General features: G+C 42.5%; 1 protein-coding gene across 3 annotated transcripts in view; it reads right to left on the bottom strand.

Moving 5' to 3' along the window:
• Positions 1 to 4,763: 4,763 nt before the first annotated feature.
• Positions 4,764 to 20,850, bottom strand: part of FAM111A (FAM111 trypsin like peptidase A) — a 50,911-nt gene continuing 34,824 nt past the window's right edge. For all 3 annotated transcript variants that reach the window (XM_070727022.1, XM_070727008.1, XM_070727016.1), the window contains exon 3: positions 4,764 to 6,689. In XM_070727022.1, coding sequence (XP_070583123.1) covers positions 4,899 to 6,689 — 1,791 coding nt within the window. In that variant the 3' untranslated portion in view covers positions 4,764 to 4,898. The remainder of the gene's footprint in view (positions 6,690 to 20,850) is intronic.

Consider the following 20,850-nt stretch of genomic DNA (forward strand, 5'->3'; position numbering starts at 1 on the left):
TCCCAGTCAATAGTTTGCTTGCAGCTTATAATAAGTAAAATAATAAATATTAATACTAAAATTCCATTGGGGCCAGATGGGAGAGTTGGGGGGGAAATGTTTACTTCTACCTGGGAGGAAGGATTGTCAAAGAAAATAATTGAGAAGCACTGGTGTATCTCAACACAAGACAATGGCATTTTGTCTCCTCTCCCCAAACACCCAAAATGAGAATTTTCGCACAGGGGGTCCTGATCTTGGCAATTTTAAGAAATGTGGTTTTCAACTTCCAGGATCCCCTAGGCAGCATGGATGGGGGAGTTGAAGTCCACATATCTTAAAGTTGCCACGATTGGAAAGCCCTGCTCTAGCATCAGGGAGATGGCCTTCTAATCCCAATCAACAAAGAAATCAAGTGATATAGAAGCATGGGCAGTATTGGGTTCCTACCGGTACGGATGAGGACATTGCACTGGTAGTAAAACTGGAACTGTGCGCATAACCAAATTTTACTGGGATGCACACATGCGCATGCCAGAGACCCGAAGCAACCGACACCTGAGCATGCGAAAGAGTGAAAGGAGCAGAGTTATTTGTTCCCCAAGGCAAACCTTTCAAAAGCCCCTCCCCATGTTAAAAAAAACTTAGCACCAAGCCTGCTCAGGCTGCAACGGGGTGGGGGAGTGGGAAGAGGGTCAGAAACCCTCTTCCTTGTCTGAAATGGTGTAGTGACTCCTACTTGAGCGGGGGTTTGGACTAGATGACCTAAAAGGTCCCTTCCAACTCTAATAATAATAAATAAATAAATAAATAAAAAGAAACTAACAGAGAACCCAAGAAGAATCCCATTAGAGAACCCATAAAAAAAGATCCCCACATAATCTCTCTAGAGATATTTTTGACTGCTGATCCCATAATCAAAATGATGTCAACATTTTTGGGAACTGCGATTCAACATCTAGACTACAGTGTACTCACTGAATAGCTATTATATTTAAACCAGCGGTCCCCAAACTACGGCCCGCGGGCCGGATGCGGCCCGCTGAGGTCATTTACCCGGCCCGCGGCAGCGTAGGAGATTTTACCATCTATAATATACGAAGTTCCCGAATCTCATCTCCACTCTGCTGCCGAGCGTCTGGCGGCGGCAAGGAAGAAGAAAGCCAGGGGGGGCGGGGAGGAAAGCACCCTATGGCAGAGCAGCAACAGTTCCTCTGAGAAAGAAATTGGCCAATTGCTTTCCTCTCCGCCCCCTGGCTTTCCGCCTCCTCCTCCTCCAGACGCTCAGCTGCAGATCGTCTTTGTCCCTCCAGTGCCGCTTTTTTTTTTTTTTTTTGCACCGGTGAGGTTTGCGCGCGCTTGGGCACTTTTGGCGTGTGGGGGGGTCTGCTGCGGAGAGGGAGAGAGAGAGAGAGAGAGAGAAAGAGGAAGACATAGAAAGGGAGTGAGAGAGAAATAACGCAAGAAAGAGAAGGAGAGAGAGAGCGGGAGAGTGCTGCTTTTTTGCTTCTTCGCTGCCCGTGGGGAGCCTGGAAGCCCTGCAAGAGCATCTGGAGGGGGCAATAAACAAGACCGCCCACCAAGGAGATCCCTTCGCCCGAACAGAGGCGGCGGCGGCGAGCTCAAGGAACCAAGAGCCGGTCTTTCTCGGCGCTGAATTGTTGCAGCTTCTGAGGCCGCCTCCGCCTCCGGGCGAAGGGATCTTCTCGATGGGCGGCCTCGGTTCGAAAACGACTGGCTCCTTTTCGGACCGAGGCCGCCCACCGAGGAGATCCCTTCGCCCGGAGGCGGAGGCGGCCTCAGGAGCTGCAACAATTCAGCGCCGAGAAAGACCGGCTCTTGGTTCCTTGAGCTCGCCGCCGCCGCCGCCTCCGTTTGGGCGAAGGGATCTCCTTGGTGGGGGGCGGCGGCAGCTTCAAGGGACCAACACCCGGTCCTCGTTGAGCTGAGCTTCCTTTGGCTTCCTTCGAGGCGGCAGGTGAGCTTTGCAGCTTTTCATCGAAGGAAGCCAAAGGAAGCTTAGCTTGGGGGCAGGCCTGAAGCAGCCACCGCCGCCTACTCCACCCTGAGCTTCGGCTGCACTGGGCAGCTCTGGCGGGCGTGGGGCAGCAGGGCAAGCCGCGAAGGTGGCGCTGCCAAATGTGGGTCGAGTGGGAGGGCACTGAGCAGTAGCCGTAAGGCGGCAGTGGGGCGGTTGGCTGCAAGGCACCGGCGGCGGCGGCTTGATGTGTTGCAGGACGCCGTACATTGCTGGCGCTGCGCATGGGGCTGGCACCTCCGTCCCAGCCCAGCCAGCGGGCCAGTGCCAGCCCTGTACCCAAGCGTAGCGCCAGCAATGTACTGCGACCCGACGTCGGTGCCACTGTCTTGGAGCTTCTGCTTGCAGCCGACTGGCTCGCGGCGCGTTGCAGGGCAGAAAAAAAAAGAAGAGAGGAAGGAAGAGAGAAGAAAAGGAGAGAGAGAGAAGGAAAGCATGAGAGAGAGGGAGAGAAAACAAGTGAGAGGGGGAGGGAATGTGAGAGAGAAAAAGAGAAAAATGAGAAAATGATGGAGGGAAAGAACGAGGGAGAGGGAAACAAAACAAATGAGAAAGAAGGGGAAAAAGGGAGAGGGAAGAGAAAAGTGGAAAGGAGGGAAGGAGGGAGGGAGGGAGGGAAAGAAGAAGAAATGGAGGGAACAAGGAAGGAAGGAAGGAAGGAAGGAAGAATGAAATGAATTGAGGGGTGGAGGAAGGAAGGACTTTTTGGGGGGGGGTGTAAATTTTTTTAAAAAATTCTCTCAACATACATTCAAACAATACAATGTACCATCTAATTTTCCCTGAATAAAATGCAGTATTTTGTCAGTAACTAAGATCAATCATCAAAAAAGTTGCAAAAGTTTTTTTTCTAATGTTGTGATCCAGGTACATACTTTTCTTTTAATTAAATTCCCTCCTTAATGTTCCTTCAAAAAGTACACCAATTATATTTCTAACTTAACCATTATGCCAAAGTGCTTTCTTCTTTCTTTATATATTTTTCTATAAATATTTTTATATATTTTTCTATAAACCAAGAAAACCTTGTATAACCAATCAGATGTTAACAAAAGAAAATTAAAAACAAAACATAAACATATATGAATTTCAGACTTCTCCCCCCCCCCCCCCCCCTCTAAATAGTACGTTCCCATTTTGGTTTTTTACGTTAAAATAAGGTATGTGCAGTGTGCATAGGGATTTGTTCATAGTTTTTTTTATAGTCCGGCCCTCCAACAGTCCGAGGGACAGTGAACTGGCCCCCTGTGTAAAAAGTTTGGGGACCCCTGATTTAAACCATACAAGATAGCAAAATTGTGACATCTACTCCCCATTCACTTATCAGATTTATCAATAATTTGATAAGGGAGCAAAATACAGTTGGTCGACTGAGGGTGGCATATGGCTCCATTTTTTAGATATCTGAAGTCACTCAAGATTGGGCTGATGAAATTTTGAAGCAAAACTTTCTAATAGAAGTTAAAAACAATATTAAGCCCAGTAAACTAAAAGTAATATCCGTATCTCCCATTAAAAAAAAAACACAATCAAAACCTATCCTGCAATAAAACTCTGGTTGCCCTTATTGGTGAAATTTATCTCAACTGGAAAAGTTGCCAATCACTGCGCTATAGATTAGTATTTAGATAATGTTTTGACCAGAATAACCTGTAAAATCCTTTTCCAATCTCCATGTCAGGAACACAGATTATTTACACTGCCTACTATCCAGATTCCAAACTGTCGAAGCTTGTTTCTGTTTTTTTAAACGATGGCACCATGTCCTGGCACCTTCTTCTTGAAATAGCCTTCATTTTAGTCCCAACCCCTAAGTAGGATAGGGTAAGGTTGAAGTCATCCTTAGTTGTATTTCTTCCCTTATTCAAACAGCATCAAAGTGCAGCTTTAACACTATAAAATCTAAGACTGTTACCTTGAAGAGAAGGCTAACAACTGACTGTGACTGAGCAGAAAAGTAATACAGGCAAAATAAGATGGCTATTTAATTTTCTACCATTTCAAGTACTGTTGGATAATGCTTTGATTCAGCAGTGAGGAACACACTTTTCTAGTACAGTGTTCCCTCGATTTTCGCAGGTTCGAACTTCGCGGAAAGTCTATACCACGGTTTTTCAAAAATATTAATTAAAAAATACTTTGCGGGGTTTTTTCCCTATACCATGGTTTTTCCCACCCGATGACGTCATATGTCATCGCCAAACTTTCAGCTGCCTTTAATAAATATTTTTTAAAATAAACTTTAATAAATAAACATGGTGAGTAATAATCTGAATGGTTGCTAAGGGAATGGAAAATTGTAATTTAGGGGTTTAATGTGTTAAGGGAAGGCTTGTGATACTGTTCATAGCCAAAAATAGTGTATTTACTTCCGCATCTCTACTTCGCGGAAATTCAACTTTCGCGGGCGGTCTCGGAACACAACCTCCGCGAAAAGTGAGGGAACACTGTATTTTCTATAATCATCAAACCATTGTTGTGACAAAATAACAGTAAAAAGGACAGTGCTTACATCACATTAATGACTGGATTACAGTATACTAGAAAATGTTGTAAGTCACTAACTACAATCTCACTTTAGTTCCACTCTTCTTCTCTCCCAAATAATATAAGACAGTGTTTGCATAAAGGAAGAAGTACAAATACAAAACTGCAAAATAATTTATCACTACTGGGAGCTCTAAAAATGCAATAGACACTCATCTTCGAGGCACTAGTTGAAAAACGTAATGTAGTGGCAGAAATGTTCAGTGTTTATATTTGAAAATAAATATATCTGTCTCAAACTGATCTAAATACAAGGAAAGCAGAACCTTGGCAGATAATTTATCTTCAAGCAATTTCAGTTTTTGGAGGTGGACTGAACTTTAACAATATAATATTAACTACAATCCATTTCCTCCGTTGCTTCACTCAAAAATGCATCCACATGTGAGCTATCTTCCCCTGCATGAGGACCAATTACAGCATCATACCAAGTTTTAAATTTGGATTCAATTTTTGAAATAATTGAGTGAATTGAATAGCCAATTTCAATTATGCTGCAGTCTTTGTTTCTCATTTTATAAGCATATCCAGCAGAGTGCAAAGCAACAAGCTCCCCATCTCTGTTAAACACCGGTGAACCCGAAGACCCTTCCAAAAAACAGGTATTGTAAGTGATAACATTAGGATTACTACAAAATTCCCGAAAAATGTTTGGATGATACATATGGATGCATCTTTCCTCTGGCCTGTAACCACATACAGAGTGGCAATGTTCATTTTTCTGGTTTTGCTGCAAAGAATCCCTAAATGCCTTCTCACGTTCAAATATACTGACAACAACACAGTTACCTACAGACTTGACTCCTCCATTTGGGTGCCCTATGATAAAAATGAGACCATTTGCTGGTGGTGGGAAATTTAATTGCAACAATCCTGGTGGTGGATTAATTTCATTTTCTTCCAATTTCAGGACAGCAAAATCAAGATCCTCATCTGCTATTTCAAACCAGTTTTCCAATGAGAACCATTTTCCTGTAGGATACAGTTTTCTTTCATAAGTGAAAGTCACCCGGGCTGATTGCTTAATTCTATTTCCCCAGTCCTCTGCTTCAATTCCTTCTCCAACTATCAACTTTATCACATGGTAACACGTTAATATATATCTACCACGGAGAACAAAGCAAGTTGCAGCCCCATTCCTCCATTCTATATATCCAACTGAACCACCATATATAGCAGCATCCCTCACCGATGTGAATGGAAGAGAGTCATTTATCTCCTTGCCAAAGTTTCTTATATAAACTTGGGGGACATTTCTTTGGTTATTTGTAAAAAAATTCTGAATGTTTTGTTTTATTTTCAAATGCTTAGGATATAACCACGAGAGCTGCTCCTCCTGTTTTTTAGAAGCAATGAGCTGCCCTTCCTCAAAATCAGGTGGTGGCTGTGATTTTTCAATAATATTTAAATTTAAATCGTTCTGTTTCTTGTTTAGATCACGTCTATATCTGGCACGTTTCTTAGACTCCACCTCAATTTCATAAACTTCATTTGATGTGGCAACTAAAAAATCGTTATCGATGCTTATTCCATCTTTTACCAGTGTCCAATCCGTTTCTTTTAGCAATGGCAGAAAGCGGCCATCATTGCACAGGGCGTCTTTTATGGATTCTCCTCTAGGGGCAAATATACAAAATGTGCAATTTTCTTTAAATAGGCTGAGGTTTTTGATTAACCTACAGCTCTGTGCTCCACGGCTTTCCATTCTAGAACCTCTTCCTTTGACATAGAACACTACACAATCTTCTTTCCTATCGCCATAGTGGCGATACCATACTTCATTAGTATTCTTTTTGGTTAGCTTGTAGGATTTCATTTCAAATTGTGAGCCGTCAGATATATACTTTAAAGGCATTCCCAGATTGAAACAAACATCCCAAAAACCTTTCTTCTCTATTAAGTGGAACTCTTCTGTTTTCTTTCTGTCCATCCAGTCACAAATATTTTTACTAGACCTGAGGGTACTAAGCAGACTGTCATTAGGTTTGCCTCTCACTTGATACTTCTTCCCACTTTCAATGCCGCTCACTGTGAATATTCGTTCTTCTTTACCTTCATCCTTGCAACTTCTTTGAACTTTTTCGGGAAAATCATACTCATTATTCATTAGCACTTCTTCGTCGATCTAATAAAAGGGAACAATTAAATATGGATTTGGTTTGTTATTTTGTTTTTCATTAAAACGACAACAGTAAAAAGACCATGTAGTGCCTAGCACCTATGTAAAGTAGATGTGAAACAAAATTTTGTATGGGTGCTTCTCATACATAGCACTCATAGGTGCTTCTAACCCAATTCAGACATTGTACCGCCAGGGTCTGTTCTGGGTCCTATTCTTTTTAATTTTATGTTTGTGAGTGACATAGTGGAAGGTTTGGTAGGGAAGGTTTGCCTATGACTCTAAAGTGTGCAATAGGGTTGATATTCCTGGAGGGGTCTGTAATATGGCAAATGATTTAGCTTTACTAGATAAGTGGTCGAAGCAATGGAAACTGCAGTTTAATGTTTCCAAATGCAATAATGCACTTGGGGAAAGGGAATCCTCAATCTGAGTATTGTATTGGCAGTTATGTGTTAGCAAAAATTTCAGAAGAGAAGGATTTAGGGGTAGTGATTTCTGAGTCTCAAAATGGGTGAGCAGTGTGGTTGGACGGTAGGAAAAGCAAGTAGGATGCTTGGCTGCATAGCTAGAGGTATAACAAGCAGGAAGAGGGAGATTGTGATCCCGCTATATAGAGCGCTGGTGAGACCACATTTGGAATACTGTGTCCAGTTCTGGAGACCTCACCTACAAAAAGATATTGACAAAATTGAATGGGTCCAAAGATGGGCTACAAGAATGGTGGAAGGTCTTAATGAGCTCAATCTATATAGTCTGGAGGACAGAAGGAAAAGGGGGGGACATGATCGAAGTATTTAAATATGTCAAAGGGTTAAATAAGGTTCAGGAGGGAAGTGTTTTTAATAGGAAAGTGAACACAAGAACAAGGGGACACAGTCTGAAGTTAGTTGGGGGGAAAATCAAAAGCAACATGAGAAAATATTATTTTACTGAATGAGTAGATGCTTGGAACAAACTTCCAGCAGACGTGGTTGGTAAATCTACAATAACTGAATTTAAACATGCCTGGGATAAACATATATCCATCCTAAGATAAAAATACAGGAAATAGTACAAGGGCAGACCACATGGACCATGAGGTCTTTTTCTGCCGTCAGTCTTCTATGTTTCTATGTGAAAAGCATTCATTATTGCTTGTGCTGCTGGAGTTTGAACCAGCCGTAGCTTCCAAATTATATTCGAGGGCAGCCCCAGGTAGAATATACAGTGGCCCCTTGACTTTCATGGGTCCGACTTTCGTGCAAAGGCTATACCACGAGTTTTCAAAAAATATTATTGGAAAAAATACCCTGTGGTTTTTTGGAACACCACAGGTTTTCCTGCAGCCGCCCGATGTACAGTACTGTGCATTTTAACTCTCCTCCCCCTGCACCCCAGCCGTTCCTGCTTCTTTAAATAAAAGCTCCACTTCCGCCCCAGCCTCCCGATCCCTCCCCTTTAATTCTCAGAGCGTTTGTATGCTCCACTTGAAGCCGAGCTTTGCGGGCGGACAAGACCACCCTAACTTGCCCAAGGGGGCAGGAGCTGAGGGCATTGTTGGGTCGGGGCCATGCGCTAATCGCAGGGATGGCTTGCGGTGGGCCCGTCACAACCCACCGGTAGCCTCCGCCCGCAGCTCAGTGTCACCTCAAGCACCAAAGGGCACGGCTGCCTCTTTTTCCATCACTGTTGCTTACTGCCGCCCACCGCCACCTCTTCTTCCCCCACCCACCTAAGCCGTCTCCCTTAGTGGTAGCGTATTGTTCCCGGTACTAAGCTTCATGATGCTGCAGTTTTTCTTCTTCCTATCACTAATATATCTGAAGAAGGGTTTATCCCCCTTCTTTACAGATTTGGCAATTTCTTCCTCTTTTGAGGCTTTAGCAGCATATATTATCTGTTTCGCCTCCTTCTGTCTCATTTTATACACCTCTCTATCAGCTATACTTCCAGACTCTTTAAAACTCCTATAGGCAGCCTTTTTTCATTGACTATAGCCCTTATATCATTGTTAACCATAGCAGTTTCTTCTTCCTTTTACCTTTAGTTATTTGCCTTACATAGAGTCCAGTGGCTTTTAAGATGGCCTTTTTTAATACAGTCCACTGGGTGCTCGCTCCTGCCACTTTATCCCTCCCCTTTAATTCATTATTTAAATATTCCCCCATTGCATTAAAATTTGTTTTTCTGAAATCCAATACTTTGGTTGCAGTATAGGATTGCTCACAATCAGTTTTTACATCAAACCACAAACATAGATGGTCACTGCAACCTAAATTTTCTCCCACCTTAGCCTCTGAAACCCAATTCCCATTCGTAAAGACTAAATCTAGAATATTCTCCACTCTAGTCAGTGTCTTAACCAGCTGCGCCAGAGCTGCTCCTGTAAAGGCCTCTACTATATTCTTACTTTTGCATGTAAGGGCACTGGGAATATTCCAGTTAACATCAGGCATGTTGAAATCACCCATAACCACAATATCTCCCTTTACTGCCATTTGGGTAATTTCATCCACCATCTTGTTGTCATATTCCTCAGATTGCCCTGGAGGCCTATAGATCACCCCAATTCTAATGACAGAACCTTCTTTATTTTGCATGCAAATCCAGAGAGTCTCCAGATCTTTACATGTATTTTGAATTAGTGTTGTTTTTAGACTTTCCGTAACATAGATGGCTACTCCACCTCCCCTTCTCTCTATTCTATCCTTCCTATACAGCAAATGACTCTTGACTCTGAACAATTTTTGACTTTACCACCTGAGACATTGGCTCTTTTGTCATTTGCTGCTGACTGGATCTATTTTAACCAACTGAATTGCTGCATTATTACCTATATTTTATATATTCTATTTTTTTTCTATTTGTATCTATTATCTTTTTATTAGTGTATTTATTGTGATACATTTTACGTGTTTTAACTACCATTAATTTAATTTTTTAATAACATTGGGGGTTTGAGTGTTTTAAATTTTTATCAATTGCTATTTTATACTGTTACTAATTTAATTGTTTTTTAATATAATTGGGGTGCTAAGTAATGGATGACTGGGATAAATATACTTGTGGGTATGAATGGAATGATTGGTATGATTGGGTTGGTGGGGGTGGGTGGGGTTATGGTATGGATGAGTTGATTGATAGTAATGTGAATGATAGATTTGGCCCACCTGACGCTCGGGAGACAGGAGAGGAAGGGGCACCGATCTCTGGGGTGGCAGAGGGTCGGAATATCCCTGTGTTGCTGGGGAGAGGCAGATATGGCGGGGGCCACAGAGCTAGCCATTCCAGGGGAACGAGGGACCGTTGCCTAATAACGGTCCCTTGTTCTGGCTCTGTGAGCCCAATCTTGGGTACTGGTGATGAGTGTAACTCTGGCCCTGGACTCAGGTTGCTGCTGCTTAATGCCAGGTCGGTGGTAAATAAAGCTCTCCTCATCCGGGATCTGATCTTGGATGAGGAGTCCGACCTGGCATGTATTACTGAAACCTGGCTGGGCTCGGAGGGAGGTGTTCCTCTCTCCGAAATTTGGCCAGCTGGGTTTCAAGATATGGCATCAACCTCAACCCCAGGGAAGGGGGGGAGGAGTGGCTATTATAGCCAGGGAGAGCCTTTGCCTGCGTAGACTCATTGCTCTGGAAATTGCAGGTTGCGAGTCTCTCTTGCTGAAGTTGGACTTAGGGGTTCAGGTGGGCTTATTTCTCACGTACCTGCCTCCCAGCTGCGTGTCAAAAGCCCTGCCTGTGCTACTCGAGGAAGTAGCCGGGTTGGCGGTGGAGTTCTCCGGACTCATTGTCCTGGGGGACTTCAACCTGCCGTCACTCGGCGAAACCTCTGGGTTGGCACAGGAGTTCATGGCCACCATGACAGCCATGGACCTGACTCAAGTAGTACAGGGTCCGACTCACGAGGGAGGGCACGCACCTGACATGGTATTCCTTTCCGAGCAATTGAGAAATGGTCTGAGACTAAGGGGCTTAGAAGTAATGCCTTTGTCATGGTCAGACCATTTTCTACTACGGCTTGACTTCCTGGCTCCAATCCTTCCCCGCAGGGAGGCGGAACCAATGAAGATGTTCCACCCCAGACGCCTGATGGACCCAGAGGGCTTTCAGACGGCGCTTGGGGTTATTCCAGAGGCACTCATCCACAGTTCGGCGGAGTCTCTTGAGGAGGCCTGGAACACGGCTGTTGCGGAGGCTCTTGACCGGATTGCGCCTTTGCGACCTCTCTGTGGCGCTAGACCCCGTAGAGCCCCATGTTTCAACGAGGAGCTCCGGGAGTTGAAACGCCAAAAGAGACGTCTAGAGAAGCGATGGAGGAAGAGTAGGTCTGAATCTGATCGAACACTTGTAAGAGCTTTTATTAAGACTTACAAAGTGGCGCTCAAGGCGGCAAGATGCGCGTACCATGCCGCCTTGATTGCATCAGCGAAATCCCGCCCGGCCGCTCTGTTTAGGGTGACCCGCTCCCTTCTTAACCAGGGGGGAGTTAGGGAGCCCTTGCAGAGTAGTGCCGAGGATTTTAACACGTTTTTCGCTGATAAAGTCGCTCAGATCCCGGCTGACCTCGACTCCAATTGTAAAACAGAGTCAACTGACAATGAGTCAGTCGAGGTGACTGGAGCACGTACTTGTCCACCTGTCTGGGAAGAGTTTGATCTGGTGACACCTGATGAAGTGGACAAGGCCATTGGAGCTGTGAGTTCCTCCACCTATCTACTGGATCCGTGTCCCTCCTGGTTGGTCTCGGCCAGCAGGGAGGTGACACGGAGCTGGGCCCAGGAGATTACCAACGCTTCCTTGGGGAGGGGAGTTTTTCCAACACTCTATAAAGAAGCGCTTGTGCGCCCCCTCCTCAAGAAGCCCTCCCTGGACCCAGCCGTACTTAACAACTATCGTCCAGTCTCCAACCTTCCCTTTATGGGGAAGGTTGTCGAGAAGGTGGTGGCACTCCAGCTCCAGCGATCCTTGGAAGAAGCTGATTATCTAGGTCCCCAGCAGTCGGGTTTCAGGCCCGGTTACAGCACGGAAACCGCTTTGGTCGCGTTGATGGATGATCTCTGGTGGGCCCGGGACAGGGGTTTATCCTCTGTCCTGGTGCTCCTCGATCTCTCAGCAGCTTTCGATACCATCGACCATGGTATCCTTCTGCGCCGGTTGGAGGGGCTGGGGGTGGGAGGCACTGTTCTCCAGTGGTTCTCCTCCTATCTCTCTGGCCGGTCGCAGTCGGTGTTAGTGGGGGGGCAGAGGTCGGCTCCGAGGTCTCTCCCTTGTGGGGTGCCTCAGGGGTCGGTCCTCTCCCCCTTGCTATTTAACATCTACATGAAACCGCTGGGAGAGATCATCCAAGGACATGGGGTGAGGTATCATCAATATGCCGATGATACCCAGCTTTACATCTCCACCCCATGCCCAGTCAACGAAGCGGTGGAAGTGATGTGCCGGTGCCTGGAGGCTGTTGGGGCCTGGATGGGTGTCAACAGACTCAAGCTCAACCCAGATAAGACGGAGTGGCTGTGGGTTTTGCCTCCCAAGGACAATTCCATCTGTCCGTCCATTACCCTGGGGGGGGAATTACTGACCCCCTCAGAGAGGGTTCGCAACTTGGGCATCCTCCTCGATCCACAGCTCACATTAGAAAACCATCTCTCAGCTGTGGCGAGGGGGCGCTTGCCCAGGTTCGCCTGGTGCACCAGTTGTGGCCCTATCTGGACCGGGACTCATTGCTCACAGTCACTCATGCCCTCATCACCTCAAGGTTCGACTACATGGGGCTACCTTTGAAAAGTGTTCGGAAACTTCAGATCGTGCAGAATGCAGCTGCGAGAGCAGTCATGGGCTTACCTAGGTATGCCCATGTTTCGCCATCACTCCGCAGTCTGCATTGGCTGCCGATCAATTTCCGGTCACAATTCAAAGTGTTGGTTATGACCTTTAAAGCCCTTCATGGCATCGGACCAGAATATCTCCGAGACCGCCTCCTGCCGCACGAATCCCAGCGACCGATTAGGTCCCACAGAGTGGGCCTTCTCCGGGTCCCGTCAACTAAACAATGTCGGTTGGCGGGCCCCAGGGGAAGAGCCTTCTCTGTGGCGGCACCGGCTCTCTGGAACCAACTCCCCCCGGAGATTAGAACTGCCCCTACTCTTCCTGCCTTCCGTAAACTCCTTAAAACCCACCTTTGCCGTCAGGCATGGGGGAATTGAAACATCTCCCCCTGGGCACGTTTAATTTATACATGGTATGCTTGTGTGTGTGTCTGTTAGTATATGGGGTTTTTTAAATCTTTAAATATTTTAATTAATTGGATTACTTATGATTTGTTTCACTTGTTGTGAGCCGCCCCGAGTCTTCGGAGAGGGGCGGCATACAAATCCAAATAATAAAATAAATAAATAAATAAATATCCTGGTAGGGATATTTCCCATTCATTAGAATCCTTAAACCATGTTTCAGTTATGGCAACCAGATCCAGATATTATGGCCATTAACTCACAGAGCTTGTTGCTCAATCTTCGAGCATTCGTGCACATTACCCGAAGAACATTATTTTCATTATTAGTTTGCCCCTTATCATCAACAACTACATCTATTTTATTTACAGCTCCTTTTTTATAAACTTCCAGAAACTATGGCCATGTGTCACTGCTGCTAGGTGAGCTGCGTTGGCTGCCAATTTGTTTCCATCTGCATTTCAAGTGCTGGTTGTCATCCATAAAGCCCTGAGTGGAATAGGACCTAGTTATCTAAGGAACTGCCTATCTTCATTTTTTTTGCCCACCCAGTAGATAAGCAGAACAACTAGGGCTTCTCTATTAAACATAACCATATTGGAAAGCCAAGAAAGCGGGCCTCCTGAAACAGCCCCACACTTTTAGAAATAGCATCCCAATAAAGATAAGCACAGCATCGACTGTGCCGGGATTCAGGAAAGCTCTCAAGACCTCACTCTGGTTCAAAGGATGGGCCTGTTGTGGTCTCCTGTTACTCTCATGGCTGTTTTAGTCTGGGATGAATTGTTTTATGTTTTTTTGCTGATTTTGGACTGAGTGGCTAACAACAGCAACGCCCCGAGTCTTCGGAGAGGGGCGGCATACAAATCTAAATAATAAATAAATAAATAAAATAAACAACAATAAAAGCAGCAGTCCGCAACTTACAACCATTTATTTACAACAGCACTGAAAAAAATGAATTATGACCGGTTTTCACTTATTATTTAAATTTAAATGCAACATCTCCATAGTCACATGATCAAAATTCAGGCACTAAGCAATTGATATGTATTCAGGACAGATGCACTGTCCTGGGGTCATGTCATTACCATTGGTAGCCATCCCAGCCAGCTTCCAACAAGCTTCTTTCCTTTTCATTATCAGCAAAAATATGTTACACACACGCGCGCGCACACACACAAATATAATTACAGTGGTACCTCGACTTAAGAACTTAATTTGTTCCGTGACCAGGTTCTTAAGTAGAAAAGTTTGTAAGTAGAAGCAATTTTTTCTATAGGAAGCAATACAAAAGCAAATAAAGCGTGCAAACCCATTAGGAAAGAAATAAAAGCTCGGAATTTGGGTGGGAAGAGGAAGAAGAGGAGGACAGTCACTGCCCAGAGCAAAGGGTGTGTTTCTTTTCTTTTTAAAAAATATTTTTTATTAAATTGCAAAGACAGACAAAACATACATTACATATAACATTTAGTGGAGCAACAATTGCTCCTCTCAAAGTAGAAGTCATCTTTATATTTATAACAAGTAAAAAATAAAAAAAATAAACTAACTTTATCATTATTTATAAAATACTTGGATATATCAATTGTAAGATAATAAGTAAAAAACACATCTAAAACATTTAAAAATGTACAGAAATTTTAAAATTATGACTTAAAATGAACTATGAAGAAAGAAAGAAATAAGGTTATCTCTGTTTCTTTGTATCCCATCTGGTGGGATACAAAGAAACAGAGATAACCTTATTTTTACACTATTTTAAATATACAGTATTTGTATCTAGTAGTTATATTGTATTAGACAGTGATTATTAACAAAATAAAGATAAACTCCTTCTTTCCTCTTCTATCATTTTTTTCTTTCTTCATAGAAAGACTTTGAGACCCCAAAAGAAACTGATATATTTAAGAAAGTCTTAGAATGCACTGAGCCAAACCTCATAAAATTCTGATTCTTCTTGATTTCCATACCTTTTCCCAAGTATTTAAGTCTATCTCTTTGTTTAAGTTTCTACACCAGCTTATCATATTGTCCTTTAATGTCCATTCTGTATTTTTACAATTAATTAAAAATTTATATATTTTTCCAATTAACTTCTTTTGATTGGTTGTTAATAATTTACTTAAAATGTTATTGTCCTTTCTAAGTATATATTTTGTTTTATCTTTCTGAAACCTAGACTTTATCTGTGTATATTATCTGTGTATATTATCTGTGTATATTATCTGTGTATATTGCCACCAATCTATAATAATACCTGTCTCCAGCAATTCCTGTTTCGTTTTTAAATTCCACTGATTATCTACTAAGTCTTTATATTTCCAGATTTTGCCTTCTTGTATTAAGTTTGGGTAGGTTATGGCCTCTAAGGCCATTCTGGTAAAACTAAGAAATAGTCTTTCTTTATATTAATCCAAACATCAATAAGTGCCTTCCTAATTATATGTCTTTTAAAATAAGAATGTGTTTTATACTTTTCGTACCATACAAAAGCATGCAATCCTAACATTAAATTGTGGCCTTCTAAGTTCAATAATCTTCTGTTTTGTAAAGTAAGCCATTCTTTAATCCAAGTTAAAGAGGCAGCTTGGTATCCAATTCGGGAAGGCAAGACCGCCTCTTTCTTTTATATCTTCTATTGCACACTGTTTTATTCTAGGTTTTTTATCTTGCCATATGAATTTTTTTTGTTATTTTTGTTAATTCTGTGAAAAATTCTTTTCCAGGGTTTATTGGAATTACTTGAAATAAAAACAAAACTTTAGGCAAAATATTCATCTTAATTGTAGAGATTTTATCTAAAAATGATAATTGTAAATTCTTCCAAGTTGCTAAATCTTTTTTATTTGCTTTAGGAGTTTATTATAATTATCTTCTTTTAAGGACATGGATTTTGCTGATATCCAAATACCTAAATATTTTACTTTGTTATTTTCATATTTGATTTGTTTTCTAATTGTTTTGTCTGAGAGTCTGTCATATTTTTAGCTAATATTTGTGTCTTACCTTTATTAATTTTCAAACCAGCTACTTTCCCATATTCTTCTATTACACCTATTAACTTTGAAATCGAAGCTATTGGGTCTTCTAATATGAAGACAACATCATCTGCAAAGGCTTGTAGTTTATATATTTCTTTTTTAATTTCTAAGCCTTTAATATTTACTTTTTTTCTCACCTTTGTCAATAAAGTTTCTAATGTTAAAATAAATAATAATGGGGAGATTGGGCAGCCTTGCCTGACTCCTCTTTGTATCTCAAACTTTTCTGTTTGGTCATTATTAATAATAATTTTAGCTGTTTGGGTAGAATAAATAGCATCAATTATGTTTAAAAATTTGGTTCCAAAGTTCATTTTATTGAGTTGTATTTTCATAAAAGACCAGTCTATGTTATCAAATGCTTTTCTTGCATCTAAGAATATTAAGGCCGCTTGCTTTTCTGGGTGTTGTTCATAATATTCTAGTGTGTTCATAATTGTCCTCAAATTATTTTTAATCTGTCTATCTGGTAAAAATCCATTTTGATCTTCATGTATTATCCCAATCATGATGTTTTTTAATCTGCAAGCAAAAATTGAAATAAAGATTTTATAATCTACATTCAATAATGAAATTGGTCTATAGTTTTGATTTTTTTCTTTTTTTGTGTCGGGTTATCAAAGCTTCAGACCAAGTTTTGGGGGTGTTTCCATCTAAAATTATGTTATTAAAAATCTCTAGCATATTTGTTGAAAGTGAGTTAATATTTAACCTGTAAAGTTCAGCAGGTATAGCATCAGGGCCAGTAGCTTTGTTATTTTTTTGATTTTTAAGTGCTTGCTGTAATTTGATCATAGTAAATGGGGCATCGAGTTTCTGTTGTTGTTCATCTGTTAAGAAAGGTAGGTCAATGGAGCTTAAAAAGTCAAAGACCTTATCCTCATTTATGTCTTCTTTGTGGTATAAGTTGTTATAAAATTCTAATGCTATCTCTTTTTTCCCAACAGTTTGATGTCTACCTATACCTTTACTGTCTTCTAGTTTTTTAATTATTCTGGACACTTTTTGATTCCTTAATTTATATGCTAACCATTGGCCTGGTTTATTAGCGTGTTCAAAATATTCCTGTTTAGCCTGCCTAATTTTTTCTGCCAATCGTTCTTGTTCTATTAAATTTATTTTATGTCTAATTAGTTCCCTTTTTTTATTTTCGTCTTCACTCTGACTGCTCTGTGATGGTACTTCTAAATTTTTTAATTCTGTTTGTAATTTTTGGAGTTGATTTTTCTTCTCTTTGTTCTTTCTTGCGATATAAGATATGGTCAGTCCGCGAATATATGCTTTAGTTGTGTCCCATACGTTTTGTGGGGAAGTATCTGTATTGTTATTTAAATTTTAAAAAAATTCTAATTCTTTTTCCAACCATTCTTTGTATTGAAAATCATGCAAAATATTTCTATTCATTCGCCAATACCTCTGTTTTTTGCTTCCCTTCCAAGTAATTGTTATTGGATTGTGGTCAGCCCAATTGTTTATTTCAATTTCAATGTTTGCAATGTTATCGGAAATCTGAGTTGAAATCCATGCCATGTCTATTCTAGTCCAAATTTTATGTGGATTTGAGTAAAAGGTATATTGCTTATTTGTAGGGTGGCGATCTCGCCATGTGTCCTGCAAGGCTAGTTCTGAGGTCAAATTCCAAAATGTTGTTGGTAAAATAGTTTTCTTTTTCTTATCTTTCTTTTTACCAGAATAATCCATTTGACTATCAGCTATAGCATTAAAGTCTCCTATTATAATCATATTTTCAATAGACAATTCTACTATTTTTTCATGTAATTTTTTATAAAATACTTTTTGGTTTTCATTTGGGGCATAGATTGATATAATGACAAGAGGTCCCGTTTCTAATTTTACTTGCAAGATTAATATTCTACCATCATTGTCACTATAAATTTTGTAATAGCTCTTTATCTGAATTCTTAATATGAACTTCTTGTAAAATAGCAATTTGCACTCTTTGCTTCTTAAGTTTAGAAAATATCTGTTTTCTTTTTCTTGGGTGATTCAATCCATTTACATTTACTGAAAATTTTTTAACATCCGAGTACATTTCTATTTGTAGTACAGTGATCCCCCGATCATTGCGAGGGTTCCGTTCCAGGACCCCCCGCAATGAGCGGGTTTTAGCAAAGTAGCGCTGCGGAAGTAAAAACACCATCTGCGCATGCGCAGATGGTGTTTTTACTTCCGCAACGCTAGCGAGGAGCCGAAGATTGGGGGCCGTGCGGCTGTTTCAAAACGTCAACGCCGGCATGGGGGGCTTGCCAGCACCCCCCGGACCCCCAACCCGGGTTTGGGGGGCTGCTAGGAAGCCGCCCATGCCGGCGGCGACGTTTTAAAACAGCCACGCGGCTTTCCAATGAGTCCCGAAGACAAACGTCAAACTTCCGCGTTTGTCTTCGGGACTCATTGGAAAGCCGCGCGGCTGTTTTAAAACGTCGCCGCCGGCATGGGTGGCTTGCCAGCACCCCCCCCCAAACCCGGGTGAGCAGCGAGCGAACGGCGGGTGGCCGGGCGAAGGGCGGGCGAGCGGCGAAGGGCGGGCGAGCGGGGTGCTGGGGAGGGCTTCTCGCCCTCCCGCCAGCAGGAGGGGGAGCGAACGCCGTGGGCAGGCTGCGGACAAGCCGTTCGCTCGGGCCGCTTCCCAGCTGAGTACTCAGCTGGGAAGTGGCCCGAGCGAACGGTGTGGGCGGGGAGAAGGGCGCGCGAGCGGCAGGCGCGCGGGCAGGCAGGCTGCGGACAAGCCGTTCGCTCGGGGCCGCTTCCCAGCTGAGTACTCAGCTGGGAAGCGGCCCGAGCGAAGCGGCAGCAGCGAGGAGTTTGTGTGGGCGGTGGGGAAACTCCTCGCTGATGCCCGCCAAGAGGGGGAAGACCTAGGGAAGCCGCCCAGCAGCTGATCTGCCCGGCGCCATCTACGCATGCGTGCCCATAGAAAAAAAGGGCACGCATGCGCAGATGGTGTTTTGACTTCCGGGTTCAAAAATCGCAAATTAGCCTGTTCGCAATGGTCGGGAACGCAATAACCGGGGGATCACTGTATTGTTTTGTCTCTCAGGGTTCTCGAAGTCTAGTGCTTAAAACCAAATTTTGCTGTGGTTGTGGTTGTTTTTCCCTCACGACCTGGGGAGCTCCCTCCCCACTGGAGGCGCACCCCCCTCCCCTCCTCCCTCTCTGATTTCCTTATAGAATAAATCATGTTTAAACAAGCCAGATCGTTCGTAGAAAACTCTAGCTTCATCGACAGTCTCTATCTTCACTCTAGATTTTTGCCAGTAGAAAGAAAGATCAGCCAACGGAAGATTATTTTTTCTTTGATTAATATTCTTGTTAAAAAGTAATAATCCCTCCTGCTTTCTCATACTCTTCTTGGCACTTAATTTAATATAATGACATTTTTGTCTTTATATTTTAACTCTTCATCTCTTGACCACTTCAAAATATCATCTCTTACTGTCCTTCTGATGAATTTGATATGAACTTCTCTTGTTAGGTTGTTTTTTCTAGCGTAGCTAGTTTGGACTCGGTAAATTTCATCAATCTCCTTTATTGCTTCCTGTGGGTCTATCTGTAGGATCTCTCCTATTATTTCCGCCATTTTCGAGTCCAAATTTTCACCCTTTTCCTCGTGGACATTTTGGAATCTCAGACCGTGTGAAGATCGTTGTAATTCTATATTAGTAATGGCTTCGTCGACTCCTCTGTTTCTCACAATACTGTGGTCTTCAAATTCATTCATTCTCTGTTCTGATTTTTCCATTTTGTCTTCAACCTTTTTCTTCCACTGTTCGTTCTCTTTTAGAGTTTGTTGTATCATGTCAATCTTCACATCCAGTGATTGTACACTTCCTTTCACATTCCCTAGTTTGGCATTCAGGTCACTCATTTCCGTTTTTATGTCTGCTTTTATGGCTTCATAATGTTTTTGAGCTTCTTCGCGTGCATCGTCTCTATTAGCATTCATGGAGATCTGAAGCAGGGACAGAGTGTCCTGGATGGTCTGCAAAGTTGGCTGTGCTAGAGTCTTTTCCTTTTCTTTTCCTTTCTCCTTACCCAACATACTTGTTATTGTTCTTTGTGGTAAAGGAGATGGTGATGGTGAAGGAGATCCTTGTAGCATAGCAGTCGGAGTTGTAGTCTGTTTTTTAGAGGTTTTTATGATACCGTAGTACATGTGGTAGACATTTTAGATGACTTTCTGGGTCTTCTAAAGCAGTGTTTTTCAACCAGTGTGCCGTGGCACACTAGTGTGCCGCGAGACATGATCAGGTGTGCCGCGAAGAAGGAAGCTCAGGTTCCAGTCTCGCAACTTTTTGCTGAGAGAGTGAGAGTGAGAAAGAGAGCGAGAAAGAAAGAGAAAGAAAGCAAGAGTGAGAGAAAGAGAGTGAGAGAGAGAAAGCAAGAGTGAGAGAGAAAGAAGGGCAAGAGAGAGAGAGAGAGTAAAGGAGAGGAAGGGAGAGAGAGAGAGAGAAACGAGCAAAAAGGGGAGGAAAAAAGAGAAATGAGAAAATGATTGAGACAGAGAATGAGAGGAAAGAGAGAGAAACAAAAGAGAGAGAGAAGTGACTCTTGATTTAAAGCATATGATAAAAAGCACCCAAAGAATAAGAGAGGAAAAAACCCCAGCCCTCACCTGTTTTTGGAAATGGTTCAAGAGTGTGTATACACACACACACAAGGGTGAGGAGGAGACAGGGATGGAAAAAGAGAGGAGAGTGTCTTAGGGTGTCATTTTGGTTGGTGGTGTGCCCCAGGATTTTGTAAATGTAAAAAATGTGCCGCGACTCAAAAAAGGTTGAAAATCACTGTTCTAAAGCCTGTAAAATTTAACTGTTTCCAAAATGGCATCAATTCAACAAATCTACAATGTCTAAAATTGGAAAGAGAAGGGCTTATATATATAGAA

The sequence above is a fragment of the Erythrolamprus reginae genome, chromosome 1, assembly GCF_031021105.1.
Source record: "Erythrolamprus reginae isolate rEryReg1 chromosome 1, rEryReg1.hap1, whole genome shotgun sequence".
Classification (NCBI taxonomy): domain Eukaryota; kingdom Metazoa; phylum Chordata; class Lepidosauria; order Squamata; family Dipsadidae; genus Erythrolamprus; species Erythrolamprus reginae.